Here is an 18,540-nt window from a genome sequence, read left to right on the forward strand (position 1 = left end):
TAATATTTTTTATGTAAACTATTTATGCACATATTATGTTGCATATATATATCCATGTTTTTTTGTCCTTTTGTAAAAGTTTTTTTAAATAAACGTGATTAAAGACTTAAAAAAATTTTTTTTTTTAATAATAAGCAAAAAAATTGTAATTTAAAAAATGTGTTTTCCTTAAATGGATTTTCCTAATAGGAACATAGGTCTAATTATAGGGGGAGCAAAATAACACATAAATTTTATCCTTTAAAAAATATTACTAATGTTCACTAAAACATTATTTTAAAAAAATTATGTTTATTACGGTATATCTATTACACATATAAATGGGCATATAGAGATAATGCATTTTATGGGCTCAATATGATTTAAATAGTAAGTTTTGTTTAACTTTCTAATGGACATCGAACACAATTTTTGACAAAATCACAAAATTTACATTTCCATTTATCAGAATCTTCTACAACATCAGAAGATCGTTTACCATCCCAATAATCTAAAAGGATATTAATTGTATATAATGTTGAATCATAAAAGTATGGGATATTATTTCTTGAAAATTCAACACCTTGATATTCATAAACAATTTCCATTTCTTCTTTAATTTTTGGCAATTTTAAAAATAATTTATTAACTTCTTTAGCTAAATTTGTTAAATTTTTATATTTAACTAAATTTGGATCAGTGAATTCAAAATTTGGATCACATTCATAAATTTCAAATAATTTTTGATAATCAGTTTTCCCACATTTTAAATGTTGTAATAGTAAACAATATGTTTGTACTTGTATGGCTGATGTTTTTTTTTGGGCTAAACTTGGTTCTTTTTTTTCTTTTCGTGTTTTTGTATCAGATATTATTAAATATTCTCTTTTAGAAACCCTATCATATTCAATTCGAAGCTCATCAATAATCCCTCTAAGTACATAGTTTCGAACTATACCAAATACCCATACTTCTCTTACTTTTTTACATTCATATAATTGCCCTAAAAGTGTAATAGTATTTAATAAACGATAACCTAATGATTCTTCTCTTGTATTTACTTCAACATCTATAATTATATGATCTTCTTTTTCTAACACTTCATGTCTTTTTATACCTAACTTCATAGCTTCAGTTTCTTTTCTTTTACCTGTCGTTAAAACTAATTCTAATTGTTGTTCACACCATAATTGAGCAGATAAATCAGTTATACTTAATTTATTTTTTTTATTAAATTTTTCATTAGGGGCTTTAGATTCTTTATATAATCTTTCAGTTTCTTTAATTTGTTGTTCCTCTATTAAATCTTCTATATCATTTATTAATTCTTCATAATCAGATATATAACCTTCTGTTTCTTTTTTATCTTTTGTTTCACATGTATTTATCCCTTTACTTTTTTTTTCAACCTTATTATTATCTTCTTCGTCCTTTTTCCAAATTACATTATATGTAGTCAGCATTTTTATATTCCTATTGGCACAGAGCTAGTGAGGCTATATATATCTCAAATAGAAAATATAAATATGTGTGTGTGTGTCTGTATTTATAATCTTAAAAAAGAAAAATATAATCTCTTTAATTAAACCGAATGTAACTATATTTAAAAAGTAAGCATATTGAAATGAAAAATGAACTAAGTGAAGCAGTATATATAAAATGTAAGGAAAAGTGTTTCCTCAGGACTATCAAAAACAAAGCAAAAAAAAATATATCGTAAAAATATTAAATAGCGAATATTATTAAGGTAAAAAAATAAAACAATTTAAAAATTTCTCAAAATACATATAAAAAAAACATTGACAAAAAATGCAAAATTTCAAATGGGGAAACTCATAAAAATAATAAACTTAGCTTAATTTAATTCCCCTTTTCTCAATGAGAATACATCACATTCTTAAAATATATATATGTTATTTTTTATTAATTTATATAAAATTTTAAACACACCCAAACTTAATTATACACAAATTGGATATATGCAAATATGTATGTATGCACATTTGTTATATTCATTTCAAGTGTAATATTCTTATTACGCCTTTCTGGAAATTTTAAAAAGTGAGAAAAAAATTCATTAATAAAAATGTGCTTACTTTTGTAAAAACTATTAAAGAAGCATTTTGTGTATAAAAAAAAATATTATCAATCAAACTGCGTGATCAAATATATCCATATATATACTAGGAAAATATTTACACGATGCATAGCTAAAATAAAATTTAACTTATGCAAAATATAATGAAGGAGGAAACTCTAATATAGATCTATCCCAAACAAATCCTTCAGAGAAAAGTCTTTACACACGCATAATCTATGCTAGCGAAATGTATGCACAGATTGCGCTTTACAAAAAATAAAATTCCCAATATTTAGTAGCCATTTTATTAATGCGCATACTTCTAATGTCAGAATTATGTATAACAATAAGCCTACTAAAGCAATATACTATATTAAAGAAATATTCACATATCATGTATAGCCGTAAAGTATTTCTATGGTAAAAGTTATATATTATATATATACTTTTATGATTATAGCTTTTTGTGAATTTGTAAATAATAACACAATATGTTGGTCAGTATAAATACTGCAACTATAAATTTTGAACTAAATTAAAAAATGGTAGGGAATGTAAGAATTTTGCTATTGAATAAAGATATGATTAAATAGGTTTAATACTTAAAAATATAAAATTTTGAAGTTTTATTGTGATATTTCATTATCACCAAACTATTTGGATGAACAAATATTTATCAATCGTTTAAAAAATTAAATAAAAAACAAAAAAAAATCAATAAAAAAATGAAAAATCAAACATGCATACATATATCTTTATTTCATATGTAGTAATATCATTTATGTCAAAAATGTGTGTGTCTAAATATCAGTACCCCCATTCTTTAATTGGTCATTTCCTTTAAATAAATATTTTCCATTTTTATGAATACAAAACTCTTTTAAAATATTTCTAAAATATATATCCGGAATGGTTAGAGGGGATTTTATAATTTTTTCTGTATGTTGAATAATTTCATTTTTAGATAAAATCGAATTATGATTATTTTGATAAATATTAATAACTGCATTCCTACATTTATTAAATTCACTCTGGTTATCTATACGTAAAATCCACATATTATTTATATTAATTGCAATATTATTTAAAGCTCGTTCAAATGTTTGTAGATCGATGTTTGTATTTTTGAGGTCCCTTTTTACTTTATTATATATATCATCAAAAAATAAACAACTATTATATAATAAATCTGTAATAATTTTTTCTATAGTTCTAATATCTAATTTATAATCATTAATAACAATTTTACTATTTTTATGTGTTTGAATAATTTTTGCAACTTTTACCATTTTATTTTTCCATTTTTCATTAAAAAATAAACATAATTCAGTATTGTTATCTATAAAATTTTCATCCATTTTATGTTTAAAAAAATATCCAGTATATTTATATTCACACAAAGGAATGAATATTTCAGAAAGTACACTACTTGGTAAATTTGTTGCTTTTTCAAAATTTTCCATTATTATAGGCATTGATGAATTTATTTTTTTATTTAAATTGTTGCTAATATTATTTTTTTGTTCAATACCCAGATTTTTTATTCCTATAGAATCATTTTTTTCCTTTTTATCATTTATATATTTTAACAAGAGTGGTTCAACTTGCTTAAATATTATTACCAGTAATAAATTTCGTACACTAATTTTATAATCTACATAAGAAAAGGTTTTTAGTTTTTTTTCTGGGTCATTCTTTTTTTCCTCATCTTTACATTTTAAAAATTTATATAAATATTTTGATTTAATTACCCATAATCCTAACATATTAACACAATATGTTTTTAATGTATTTATTAGTATATCATTATTAACACTTTTTTTAATAATTTTTTCAATTTCGTTAAAATTTTGAACATTTTTCATTCTCATTATTTTTAATATTTGTTCATCTAAAGTTAAAGAAAATAAATGTATCATATTTAAATTTGTATATATGTCTTCTGCATTCTTATAATTATTACCACTATTTTTCCCATGAATATCTTTATTTTTATTTTCTTTATTATTGTTATATAAAGAATTTTGCCAGCTTTCACTGGTATATTTACATATTTGATTTATATATAAATATCCATCACTATTAAATTCAATTTCTTCAACATCACTCATATTTTCATCACCTCTTTTTAACTCCCTATTATCCTCATCAAAATTGGTATTTGATTGTAGAACCATATTTTTGTTTACATTCAAATTTGTAAACAACGATATAATTTCATGAGCTTCACATGAGTCTGGTTCAAATATATTTCCAATGCTAGTCCAATTTTCATCTACTATATTATTTATATTATCATTTCTTTCTTTATTATTATTATCTTCTTCTACTTTTGTAGAATTACTTATTTCATTTTTTACTCCTATTTCGGTTCTTATCATTTTTTGTTCTTTCTTTAGTTCAGAGTCAGTATCAATTTCCCCTTCAACATCTTCTTCTTCTCGAGTTAAATTTTTGGGGTTATGATTCAAATTAAATTTTATATTATCATAACATGGTTTAAATTGATAAATATGTTTTAATGGTATCATATATATTTCTTTTTTTTTTTTTATTTCATTATATTGAAATACGCATACACAATTAGTAATATATTCACACACAACACTAGTACTTATTAATCTACTTATATTTTTATCAATTTGTTCATCTTTATATATTGTATTTGATTCATGAATAACATCATCTTTTATATTTTCATGTAATTTATATTCAAATATATATGTATCTTCTTCTGTACTAAAATTATTTTTTATATTTTTTAATTTATTATAATTTTTACATTTATATATCTTTTGAATATTATTTGTAAAATTATATGGTCTATATTTAGGGCGCAATGGATATTGTATCAAATATGTATTAATATTGTTTATATGATATTCATTAACATTATTTAAATATATATCTATCTCTTCCTCTATTTCATCATCTGAATTCGATGTTTCTGAATCTCTATCTGATTCTTCTGTACATTCATACTTACTTAATTCCTTTAAATCGTCGTTCATTTTGGTTTTCCAAATTTTATGACCATTACTTTGTTACTATGAAAGAACCACAATTATGAGCCCTTCTTTAATGACTACAATACGAATAATACTATATCTACTTTATTTTGATAATTTTGTTTCTTATATTTTTATCATACTAAAAAAATTGAATTTTTCTACTTATATTTTATATATGCTAACTAGCAAAAATAAATTTCGAAAGAGAATAATTTCCCCTTTCTATGTATTACCAAAAAATAGCGTTACTCTTGAATTATTAAAAAAATGAAAATTTAAAAATAGTTATTAAAAAAAATTATAATAAAATACGTTTTCTAAAACCAATGAACAATATAAAACTAGGAATTTTTAAATATATCACCAAATCACGTTTCTTTTTTTTATATTTTAAAAGATTTAATCCGTTTTTTTTTTTTTATCGCAATTTTACAGCTGCCATTTTGCATTGGCATTCATTATTCATTTCTCGTTTTTCCGACATTTTTTTTGTAACAAAATATATATAATGAGTGGAAAAAAATAAATTATTTTATGCTTTATTTTACAAATTAATAGTATGTAGAGATGCTTAAAATAGGAAGCATTACACAATGGGTTATTATTGTTATTATATATAAGTATATATGCTATTTTTCCTTCATATATTTAATACATGAAAAAAATAATTATATACATATATAATAATTATGTTGTTTATAGGCATAATTTTGTCTGGTGGTATATAAGGCATTTATTTCCTTATATGTAATATTATTATACATATGCAACATCTTATATGCTAATATTAAAAATTGATATACATATATATATCATACTTTTTTTATACCATAATAATTCAATAAAAAAATATAACTTATGAAAAAATAATTAATTTATTACTAAAGTGATGAAAAAAAAAATTTATAGCTATATATAATATTGAGCATAATATTTCACTTAATACACATTTGCTAAAGGGGGGTAAATATATCTTCAAGGGAAATTACAAAATAATTTTTAAGATTAAAGCAAGGAATAAAAAAAAAATAAAATATTAAAAAATACTAAAGATCATCAAAGTATATTTATTTTGAGTAACCACTATAATCTTTTTATTTTTTTTATTTTTTCTTTAAAATTCGAATATTTGACAAATAAATAAATGTACAGCTTATAACCCATGAAAGCATATTTTAAATTGGAAATCTAACAAATTACTTTCCCTCAAAATGAATAGAAACAATATGTTTGATAATGAGCAAAATGAAACCACCAATGTTAATTATCCAGTATCAAAAAATAACAATATGAATATGTCTTATGATTTTAATGCTAATTCATTATTCAAAAATGACTTGAATGATTATTTTAATACATTTATGCAAAAAACGAAGCATCCATATGTGTGTTTAACTCATATATTTTTTAAGCTCTTATCTATAATATTGTAATAATTTTTATAAAAAATCATATACATACGTCAAAATTGCATAATATATTTGTATACATAAATTGAATTCCCCTTCTTTAAAATATGCATTGACCTATCTTAATCACTCTTGCCTACATGATTTACATATTTGATTTGAACATATGGGGAAGATATTATTGTTAGTATTTTCGCTTTGAAAAATCCACACATATATATATACCATTTGTTTGTTTTATTTTATAACTTGTAGATATTTCATTGGACCCTTCATATTTCGAAATGATCAGTCTAAGGAAAATGATTTCATTGTAACATTTGCAATAACTCTTTTTTTAGTATCGTTGGATTTTTATTTGGTTAAAAATATCACTGGAAGGTAAGGAAGAAAAATGACTTCATTTCATAGATAGTTACTATATTATACATACATAAATATTTTTATATATTTTATATTTTTTTTTAAAGATTTTTAGTAAAAATGATATGGTGGATCGATGCCAACCCTGATTATTCTAACAAAATCGTTTTCCAATCTTCCGAAGAAACCTCATTAAATAATATAGAGAAAAATATTTTTTGGTATGCATTATATGCATATTTTTTAATATGGCTTATGCAAACAATACAAATGTTAATGTCCTTACAACTTTGTTGGTTTTTATTATGTTGTATATGCTTATTTTTGTCTTTTTATAATTTATTTAATTTTTGGCAATGCTCAAAAGAACAACGAAAAGTGGTTGCAAATATTATGAGCAATGTTAATTTAAATTATATATATAATAAAATATTTTATAATATGTAAAAAAAATTATATAAATTTTATTTGATTAGTTGCCAATTTTAGTGTTATACAATAATATTTGTGCTATTTTTTTTGTGTGCATATTTATATATACATATTTTTACATTTTTAAAAAATATTATGTTGTAAGAATAGAACAAAATTATAATGCTTAAAACTAAAAAATGACAATATTTTCTACATAATATATTCCTTTTAATTAATATAAAAATGTTTCTTTAAAATTGTTTTAAAAAATATATTTCAAAACAAATAGTTTCAATACAGAAAACTTATATTTTGCTTAAAAGGTTGCGTATATAATGCACAAGGGCTTCTATACAAATAATATGAGCATATAATTCAAGGACATATGCCAAAAATTGTAACACCCGTTTCTCTTTTTCACTGAAATTTATTATTATTGCATTTGCGAATGAAAAAAGGTATATATATTACAAGATTAAAGAGATAAAATGCTAAAACAAATAAAAAGGGATAAAAATATTTTTTTTAATTTCAAATTATATGCCATTTCCATACTACATATTAAGTAGATATAATATGAATATACATATTCACACAAATCTTACTGGAATTTATTATCCTTTCTCTTTTAAAGAACTTAATAACTTATAAAAAATGATATACAATATTCATATATGCATGATGAACTAACTATTATTTATAACCTCATAATATATTTATCCATATTATAATCGTGACACATTTAAAATATTAAAATTTGTATTTCGTAAGATAAAATATTTATTTTTTGGTTTATATTTTTCAATAATATATTATTCCTTTAAAAATATTTTTTTTAATTTTTCAATGTATATATTTATAATACACAAAAACTAATTAACTATTGGTATTAAAATGGAATTTTTTTAAAAAGCGTACAGTTAATTTTATATATCGATATTCAATTAAAAAATATAGCATATTTCAAAACACTAAGGTCTATAAAAATTGTTGGTGTGGAAAAAAGTCGTCATGCAAATATTATATATACATATGCATATATGTAGGCCTATATATGTAATAATGATTTCCCCACTACAATGTTTTTTTATTTATTTTTTAAATACCTTTAAAATGTTTTTCAATTGAATATTTCAAGTCTATCATATTATTTTTATTTTCTTTACTTTTAAATAGCTTTTTGTATATATTAAAAAAATAAATGTTAATCACAACATTGACAGTACAAATTATGAAACTATTGAATTAGAAATTATATTAATATACATTTTTTTAAATAAAAATTAAAAGCTACATTTGTTATTATAAAGTATAAAATTTATTTATTTTATATATTATTTTTTTATACTTTAAAGTCCGTATTTTCGTACAAATTTTGAGAACTGGTGGGGTTATAGGCATATAATAAAATTGCAAAAAAAAGCGACCCTACAAATCAAATATTAATTATTTTCCCGAAACTATAAATAATAAATATAACATAATTCATGTTATCATTAAAAAGGAAAAACCAAGACTAATTATTTTGCTTTGGTGATATTTATATATACCTATATATAGCAGCGTTGAAATATCTTTATGCCATATAAACATGTACAAATGGTTATTTGATATATCTATATATACATCTTATACATTTTGAATTGTGATAAAAAGATAAAGGCTTCAAAGTATAGCTATTTTTCGTATTTCCTTAATACATACAGTGAATATAATTTTATAAAACCGAGCAAAAAAGAACAAAAAAAAAACAATTAATTAAAAATCAAAGCGGTGTAGTACATTTACAAAATAAGTCCACACATTTATTTTTTTGAAAATATTACAATAAAAAATGAGTTCAACAGAAGAAAAACCAAAAGAAAAAGTTGACGAAAAAACAAATGAACAAACTGACGAAAAAGTAAAAGATGAAAATGGGAAAGAAGATAAAGATACACCAGAAAAAAAAGAAGATGAAAATGTTATGAATATGTTTTTATCATATTTACAAAAAAATAAAGATGATCCTAAAGTTCTTCAAACTATGTTAAGTATGATGGGAGGAAAAGGTGGAAATACAATACCAGCAGATTTCCTAAAATTATCACAAGGTGATAATAAAAAAGACGATAAATCAGAAGAAAATAATGACCAAAGTCCATCCAAAGTAAGCGAAAATAATGATACCGGAAAATCGGGTGATAATAAAAAGGATAAAGTAGAAGAAAATAATGATAAAAAAAATGATGATGTAAATGGAGAAAATAAAGAAGTCATAAAAAAAAAACACACCGAATTAGTCGAAGATAATGATGATTATGAAATTGAAAATTGTGAACCAGAGTTACCTGTTGAAGAAGAAGCGATATCCTTAATTGAAAATATCAACATAGAAAATGATGAAAAGAATAAGAGCAATAAAGAAGAATCTAATAAAAAAACAAACGGTGTTTCTGTTTCTGCAAATATGGCTAAGCTAGCTGATAAATATATGAGTGGCGGTAAAACTGCGGACGCAACCGGAAAGGAACAAAGTGACTTTAAATTATATCATTCTAAAAATTCATGGGAAGAATTAAAAATCGATAATGAACTTATACAAATATTAACTTACTTAAAATTTTTTGGACCATCAAAAATTCAAGCATATGCATTACCAATCATATTAGATAGCAACAGAAATTTAATTGCACAATCACAAAATGGATCTGGTAAAACATTAACTTTTGTAATTGCAATGTTATCAAAAATTAATAGAAGTTTATATTCATTGCAAGCAGTTTGTATATGCCCAACCAGAGAGTTAGCACAACAAAATTATGATGTCGTTGGTAAATTTACAAAATATTTAAATGTTAAAACATTTTTAGCTGTTCCATTATGTGAAAAATATAATAAATCTAATGGTGTCCAAATATATGTTGGTACTCCTGGTAAAACTTTAGATTTTTTAAAAAGAAAATTTATTGACACTAATAATATAAAAATATTTGTGTTAGATGAAGCAGATGATTTAATTGATATTAAAAATAATATGTCATCACAAGTTGAAAGTATAAAAAGGTTTTTACCAAAAAGTTGTCAAATACTTTTATTTTCAGCTACATATAATGATAATGTAAGAGTTTTTGCTGATAAATTTGCCCCACGTGCAACAAAAATAAGTGTGAGACAAGAAGATTTGACTCTAAAATGTGTTAAACAATATTATTTAATAACAGAAAATGATGAACAGAAATATTACTATTTATCTGAATTATATTGTTCTATGACTATATCACAATGTGTTATATTTGTTAATTCAAAAAAAGCAGCATATAGTTTATATCAGTTTATGACAGAAAATAATCACAACGTTACACTAATTTGTGCAGATAGTGTAATTAGTAGATTTACAAAAAACAAAGTTGAAAAAACAAATGTAATGGGTATGGATCCTAAAACAAGAGATTCTTTAATGTCTGATTTTAAAAAAGGTATATCAAAAGTTTTAATATGTACAGATTTATTATCTAGAGGTATTGATGTTCCATCTATAAGTTTAGTTATTAATTTTGATTTGCCATATATTTATCAAGGTAGAATAACTAATTCAGCTGATGCTATAGCAAATCAAAATGTAAATATGGAAACTTATATTCATAGAATTGGAAGAACAGGAAGATTTGGAACAAAGGGTATGGCTATTAATTTTATTAGTAAAATGCAAATGCCACATATTCAACAAATTGAAAAATATTACAAGTGTGTAATTTCAGATCTTGAATATGATTCAGAACTTATGATGACTTCTATAACCAAGTTGAAAAATTAAAAAAAAATGAGTTCATGCATTTTATATTATATTTTTCCATTTTGTTTTTCCTACATAAATTATTTTGTCTCCGTTAAAATGTTGACATGCTTAATAAAATTCATGTATGGTTAATATATATACATTTAAACTTGCATATTCTTTAATTTTATTAAATTTTGCAAACTTTTAAATCGTAAAGGTATATTGGTATGCCAATATGCTGATATATATTGTGTGTGTATATTAATACATAGCAAACAAATTTTTAACAAGCCCAAGCTTATGCTTGGATAAACTGAAAAATCGAATATCAATTTTAAAATAACATTGTATTAAAATGAAAATAAAATAAGTTCCATCTTAAGTATTTTTTTAACTTGAAATTATAATAAAATATATTTTCTTCAAGTAAAAATGAAATATTCTAGCATATGTAATTTTTTTTTTCAACGGTAATACTGTTAATAAATAGTTATATGCTATAGGTATTGCCAATAATATGTAGATGATGTTATATTCAAAAAAATATATATAGCAAAAAAAATATATAATTAAAACATGTAAACAAATGTAAAATATACTTTGGCTATGTTCCAAAAATAAAACATTGTTATTTCTGAATTTGTAATGTTAATTTTTCTAGCTAAGTTCTTTTTATGAACCATATTTCATGAGTTAAATTGGATTTGTTTATATTTGTAGAAAAGCTACACATATTATTTTCTTCATTTTTTTGTACTTATAAAATTCTTTCATATGAGCATGCTTTCATATTTAGTAATATTATTTTTCCCATAAAATTGGATAAATAAATATATATATATGTATATATATTTGTAATTGCATACATAGGTATGCAAATAGGAGTTCATACACAATAAGGGAGTTGAATAAATGCTGAAAATACTTCGTAGAAATATATGCCACAATACAAAATTATATCGTATAATAACAAATTCACCTAAAAACGCATTTAAAGCGTTTTATAACAGACAATATACCAATGATAATAATAATAATAATTTAAAGATAGAGCATGACCCATTTTATACAAATCCCTTAAGAAAGCTTAGTTGTATTGGCTGTGGCCAATTTTTACAAACTATTGATGAAAAAAAAAGTGGGTATATTCCATTTAATGTTTATGAAAAATATACAAATGGTCGACTAAAATTTTATACAAAAGTTAAAGGTGAAGAAGTAGACTGTATACCTGATGGAATAAAAGTTGATGTTAATAATTTTTTGAACTATCGAGTTAAAACAAAAATTATTTTATGTAAACGTTGTTACAGATTACAACATTATAAAATATCAGATACAAAATGTGATGTTGATGTTAATAGAATTGAAAATATTATTAAATGTAGAACCCATTTACAAGAACAAATTCGGTTAAATCAAGAACGTAAAAAAAATAATAAAAATGAAAATAAAAATCTTGATAATGATCATACTATATTAGGGCATATAAAGGAAAAAGATGATGACCCAAATCGGGACCAAAATTTTGAGAATAATTTAGATGGCGTAAAAAATGAAGAACTATTAAAAAGTGAAAATACTGATAATAATGAAATGATTGTAGAGCGAGTTGAAAAAAAGGAAAACGATGAAAAGCCAAAAGAATTGCCAGACTGTTATTCAGATATTTCTCAAGGGGATAAAAATAGCATAGCTAATACTAACAAATGTAGCATTGAATCTCTTAGTTTTATAAAAAAAAAGTTACATAAAAACTTTATCAAAACAAATCAGTACTCAGATAAACAAGAAAATTATGATGAAATAAGTGAAAATAATTTTGAAAATATAAAAAATCATCAATGTAAAGAGAAAGAAATGCACATAAATGAACAGATAGATTCGCAAACTGATAATAAAAAAAGTATTTGTCAAAATGAAGATGAAATTAATATTTTAGAGAATAACACAACTGAAGTGAAATATTATGAAGACAGTTCATACAACATTGACAAAAGATTTATTAATGTGTATGAGAAGAAAGATATTTTAAAAAAACGAAATGAAATAAAAAGACTTGATGCCGAAAAAATGAATATAAGTAGTGCTAAATATGTAGAAGCTGATAGAAATAATATAATGAATAATTTAATAAAAAAAATGAAAAAAAAATCTTTGGTACTTTATATAATAGACATAACAAATATTGAAAACACTATACTCCCTGAATTGTATATAGGCTGCAAAAATAAAGATATAAATATTATATGGCTAGTTAATAAAATAGATTGTTTACCTAAATCGACAAATCTTGATATTATAAAAATATGGTTTCGTAATATGATACGACAAATAAAAAATACTCATATAAACGATTTAATATTTATTTCAGCATTGAAATGTTATAATTATAATATATTAGAAGAAAGAATGAAAACTTATATAGATATAGATAAAGGGATTGATATATATATAGTTGGGTGTGTAAATGTTGGCAAATCTTCTTTTTTAAATTCATTTTTAAAATTTATAAATTATAAACATATAGGAGATATATATAGCAAAAGAAAAAAAGGTGGCGTAACGGTTTCAAATATACCTTATACAACATTAAATTATAATGTATTCAAACTAAAAAAAGATGTTAATATAATTGATACTATTGGAATTCCAACCAAATATCAATATAGTTCTATATTATATAAAGATATTGATTTAAATAGTATAATAATAAATAAAAAAATCCAACCTTTTACTTATAAGCTTAAAGATGATTATTCTATTATTTTAGGAAGTTTATGTTATATTAATTTAATTTATGGAAATTTTGCATTACTAACTTTTTATATATCAAATAAAGTCACAATACATATGTGTAGAAGTGAAAAAATTGAAAATTTTTTAGAAAAAAAAAAATGTTCTTTTTTATATCCTCCCCATGTTTATTCTGATTTTGATTTACTAAAGCCATTTGTCAAACATACTGTTAAAGTTTTGGGTAAAGATTATGAAAGTATAGATGATATTGTCATATCAGATTTATGCTGGTTTTCAATTACAGGGCGTGGAATAAAAATATTTGAAATATATGCACCAAAAAATATTAAAATTTATAGAAGACCATCAATGATTAATGATGGAATAAAACACACACAAGTTGACATTTTCAAATATAAATCTTATAGAGGTAGGACACCAAAAATCCTTAAAAAAAAAAAAAAAATTATTGAACAATTGGATCGTCAAAATCCAGAGAGAAGACAAGATATGAAAAATCTTACTCTCCAAAAGGAACAATCTCAGTTAGAAAATTTACACAATTTTGATGATACAAACAATGCAAACGAATCTTCAACTGCTACCCATTCAATATTGGCGGACAAAGATGATATGGAAAATATCGTTCATTATTTATAAGAATTAAATTTTTTTTTTTGTTTTTTTTGTCATTTTCATTTTTTTTTTTATTACTCCCTCCTTTTCATAAATCATTCATTCGCTTTAAGATTGTTACACTTACATTTTATTAAAGAATTTAAAAAGAGGGGATAATTATTCGTACATACATATATATGAAAATACTTATTCTTTTTTACATTTTTGAAAAATTATAATATATTTCTCAATTATTTAATACAATAATATTATACACTCTGTTATGCATATTAAAAAAATGTTTTACAAAAAAAATTACAACGATTATATAGTTTAGTAAATTTCTATTAATTATTGTTTTATATGTAGCTATTTAAAAAAAAATAAAATATGTACAAAATAAATGCCTATGTATGCACATTATACTATATATTTTTACATTGCAATAATTTTGTAAAAAAAAAAATGAAGCATGGGAGAATACATAATGCATATAATATTTGACAGATTTCATTTTTCTATTTAAATGTATATTTTTATGCATTTTTAAAATGAACAGGACAAAATTAAAATAAAGAAAATTTCTAATTTTTTTATATACTTCAAAAAATTATTACACTCATGTGTTATTTTAAAAATACAAAAATAAGTCGTCTATATTTAGTTTTTTAATGAAAAAACAGACCAAAAAATAAAGAAATGATAGGTTTAAAAGGAAATACAATATGGGAAATAACAATAAAAAATAAATATATCAAGGGTATTGACAAAAAAAAAAAACAAACAATACATTACATTACACATAGAATAATAGAAATACGAAGATATATTTGTATATATGTTTTATGAATATTCCTAGAAAGGGGATGAAATAACGTTGATAGTTTAACAAAATTTATGAAGTGATAAAGAAAAGAGATTTATAAAAAATAATAAATTTAAAGAAAAAAATCAAGAAAATGATCCCTTTTTTTAAAATCGGAATTGTATTAGTAAGACAAATAAGTAAACCTATATCCGGCTATATAAAGAAAAAGGCCATAGAAAATAAAAAATTTAAAAGTATATGTATATTTTGTGGAAAAAAATATTATTTTTTTGAACAATATATCCAAAAAAAATTTTATAATTCCAATCTAACCAATGTTAATTATAGTTCTTATATAAGTGAAAGTAAATCTGTGAATGTAGGTAGTGAAATACTTGGAGAGACCATCATATTTTTAACAGCAGCTTTAATTATTATTGCTGAATATAAAAGAAATAGTATAAAGGAAGCAAACAAAGAATTAGTGTTAAATCATAAATTAGAAACTTTAAAATTACAAATAAAAGAATTACAACAAGAAAATGATGAAATTATGAAAATTGTATTACCACATAAACAAAATAATAGAGATAATAGAAACTTTGAAGTTGAACATCCAAATTTTTTTAAAGGAATTTACTATAAAATTATGGGACAACCTAGTGAAACAACAAATTACGATCAAACAGTAAAAATCGAAGATGAAAAGAAAATTGAAAATACAAATAAAAGTGACTATAACTGATATTATTTAACCAAAATACATATAATCCACAACTCTACAAATAATGAAACATGTCTATGTATAAAATTTTAATTATAGGATAAATATATTGTTTTTAATTGTTTTACAATATTTGATAATAAAGAATTAGAAACTAAATTATAATTTTCTTCGTATCTCGATGAAATAATTCATCATTTTTTTTTGTTACCTGTGCATATATCCAAATTGTTTGGAAAATTATATATTTTATAAATAAACAGATATCCGTACGTGTATATAGCTATGCATATCTATGGCTATATATTTTTTTTTGAATGTTTTAAAAATTTACGGTTAATATATAATGTTTTTTAAAATCGTTAATGAAATGCATTTATCATATTAAACTTTGAAAGAATAAATATGCAATTCATATATATAAACATATATGAATATTTGTACATGTAATAAAAATACAAAAATACATTTTGTAATAGACAAAATTTGTATAAATTCCTTTGTATGTATTTTTGGTCTCTATGGAAAAATATATTTTAACGCATAGGAACGAATAAATATAAAATGCTACAAAAGCATATATTAAAAACAAAAAAAGAAAGACGTAAAATAAAAAAATTAAAAATAAATAACATTATTAAAAAAAGGTAGATAAATAAGTAGAATAAAAAACAAAGTTAACTATAACCATTGAAACATTTACGGGGTTTAAACATTTTATGAAATCTGCATAGTTATATTTATCATGCAACTAAAGAAATATTTATGTAATTTTTTTCATTCATCCATATTTAAAGAGGATTGTTAAGCCCATATATGAGAAGAATGTGTAGAAATTATGAGCTTGTGTTTATATGTGTCATTTTTTTTCTTTCATTTCTTTTCTATAATTCTTTATTTCTTTTTACTTGCTCTATATTTAATTTGTGGGGTCGATGACAATTTAATTACTTCATTACTTGTAGGAGTAGCCTTTATACAACTCGATATAAAAGAAGACATTTTTTTAAAATTGTCAAATTCATCTTTATAAAAATATCCATAATATTCACTATTATTATCAGTACTATTATTAAAAAGACATAAAACATGAATATCTTTTTTTTTTGAATAAGAGTTAAATACTTCATCACTTAATTTAACTAAATATTTTTTATTATCAACTATCAAAGGATTGATATCAAAATATTTATTATTAACAAATATATCATTAATATAATTATATTTGACACTCTTGCTAGTTAAATTTATGCTACTAATAAATAAAATACATCTCTTATTTTTGTTTAGGCATTTTGTTTGAAATTGTGGAAATTTACTAAAAAATGGTACTCCAAATACTAGTGATTCATGCACAAATGCTATAAATTTTTTTTTATTATCGAATATAGCATCAGGAATTGGTTTAGGTTTTCTTCCATAACATACTATAAAAGCTTTTGTCTTATCACTTAAACCAAAACGTTGGTAAACATTTTGTTTACTAGGTAATATACTTTTACAATTAGTTATGGCAACATTTAAAATAGATGGAAAACTTGATAAACTATTATTAATAACAGGATGTATAGTATCATTTTTGTCATTTTTACAATAAACTAAATAAGGCTTATTACTAAAGAATACCTCTTTTAGTTTTTCTGTATCAGATACATCAACATATTTGAACTTACAAAAATGGGTGTGATAAAGTTCTAAACATTTTTGAAAAAATCCAATAAAAATTAAAAATACAATAAATATACCCACCAAAAAAGAATATTTAAATTTAGTTCGCACCTTTTCATCTATTAAATTTTGACCATAACTCAATGTTGAATTTATTTTATTAGTTGATTCATTATTTTCATTTGTTGGGGAATCTGGTGATCCTTCATTATTTTCATCATCCTTAGTTTTTCTGTTTCTCAAGTAATTCATTTTTTTAGTTAATATATATAAATACTTTTAAAAGGAGGTCTCAAAGTTTTAAGATTCACGCTATCATTAATGCTTCTGCTGCTGTAAGTATCGATACTATTCCTATTACTGCAATTAATATTACATTAATGCTGATAATGCTATTAATTTTTATATAATGCTATATTTAAGTATAGGTTTTTCGTGATTTGTTCAGCTCTTTTTCAATTACTTTTTTTTTCGTTTTGAATATGGAATGCAATCTTCAAAAATATATTAATATCCAATTTTATTTATTTTACCGAGTTTATACTAATTTAAATTAAATCGAAGCTATGATTATTTTTTAGCTGTTTTTTTTCATCAAGAGATTGCATATATATATATATTTATATAATATTAATTGACTATTATTATATCTACTTTTTTTTGTATCATTTAGGGTATAGGAATGAAACTTTGCAGGCTCATAATGTGTTTACCAAACCCTATTTTAAACATATGTAATTTTTTAAATGCTTATCAATAAATAGGTATAATTAAAAAAAAAACAATAAAATGAAAATTATAAAATACACAATACATTTATAAATATTATTAATTATATGTGAGAATGAATAAATTTACAAAGGGATAACTCTACTGTATACTTAGGCCAGTAGAAATAGAATATATAATTGTATAATATGTATAATAAAAGTATTGAAAATCAACAATTTTAATATATTTAACCATG

At 22.1% G+C, this 18,540-nt stretch overlaps 7 protein-coding genes across 7 annotated transcripts; 4 read left to right on the forward strand and 3 right to left on the reverse strand.

The window, feature by feature from the left end:
* Positions 1-380: 380 nt before the first annotated feature.
* On the reverse strand, positions 381-1,442 carry PVVCY_1302390 (exonuclease V, mitochondrial, putative; the record flags this gene model as incomplete). Its single annotated transcript, XM_008623914.1, has 1 exon — positions 381-1,442. The coding sequence occupies one exon, from the start codon at positions 1,440-1,442 to the stop codon at positions 381-383; it is 1,062 nt and encodes a 353-aa protein (XP_008622136.1).
* Positions 1,443-2,859: 1,417 nt separating this feature from the next.
* Positions 2,860-5,070, reverse strand: PVVCY_1302400 (DNA-directed RNA polymerase III subunit RPC5, putative; the record flags this gene model as incomplete). Its single annotated transcript, XM_008623915.1, has 1 exon — positions 2,860-5,070. The coding sequence occupies one exon, from the start codon at positions 5,068-5,070 to the stop codon at positions 2,860-2,862; it is 2,211 nt and encodes a 736-aa protein (XP_008622137.1).
* Positions 5,071-6,281: 1,211 nt separating this feature from the next.
* On the forward strand, positions 6,282-7,289 carry PVVCY_1302410 (golgi apparatus membrane protein TVP23, putative; the record flags this gene model as incomplete). Its single annotated transcript, XM_008623916.1, has 3 exons — positions 6,282-6,499; positions 6,735-6,860; positions 6,950-7,289. The coding sequence occupies 3 exons, from the start codon at positions 6,282-6,284 to the stop codon at positions 7,287-7,289; spliced, it is 684 nt and encodes a 227-aa protein (XP_008622138.1).
* Positions 7,290-9,090: 1,801 nt separating this feature from the next.
* On the forward strand, positions 9,091-11,052 carry PVVCY_1302420 (ATP-dependent RNA helicase DBP5, putative; the record flags this gene model as incomplete). Its single annotated transcript, XM_008623917.1, has 1 exon — positions 9,091-11,052. One exon carries the CDS (start codon positions 9,091-9,093, stop codon positions 11,050-11,052), a length of 1,962 nt encoding a protein of 653 aa, XP_008622139.1.
* An 876-nt stretch (positions 11,053-11,928) lies between these two features.
* On the forward strand, positions 11,929-14,415 carry PVVCY_1302430 (GTP-binding protein, putative; the record flags this gene model as incomplete). Its single annotated transcript, XM_008623918.1, has 1 exon — positions 11,929-14,415. One exon carries the CDS (start codon positions 11,929-11,931, stop codon positions 14,413-14,415), a length of 2,487 nt encoding a protein of 828 aa, XP_008622140.1.
* Positions 14,416-15,332: 917 nt separating this feature from the next.
* On the forward strand, positions 15,333-15,926 carry PVVCY_1302440 (OPA3-like protein, putative; the record flags this gene model as incomplete). The annotated part of the gene is made up of 1 exon (XM_008623919.1): positions 15,333-15,926. The coding sequence occupies one exon, from the start codon at positions 15,333-15,335 to the stop codon at positions 15,924-15,926; it is 594 nt and encodes a 197-aa protein (XP_008622141.1).
* Positions 15,927-16,799: 873 nt separating this feature from the next.
* PVVCY_1302450 (conserved Plasmodium protein, unknown function) lies at positions 16,800-17,825 on the reverse strand (the record flags this gene model as incomplete). Its single annotated transcript, XM_008623920.1, has 1 exon — positions 16,800-17,825. One exon carries the CDS (start codon positions 17,823-17,825, stop codon positions 16,800-16,802), a length of 1,026 nt encoding a protein of 341 aa, XP_008622142.1.
* Positions 17,826-18,540: the final 715 nt, after the last annotated feature.

Source organism: Plasmodium vinckei (genome assembly GCF_900681995.1).
Source record: "Plasmodium vinckei vinckei genome assembly, chromosome: PVVCY_13".
Classification (NCBI taxonomy): Eukaryota; Apicomplexa; class Aconoidasida; order Haemosporida; family Plasmodiidae; genus Plasmodium; species Plasmodium vinckei.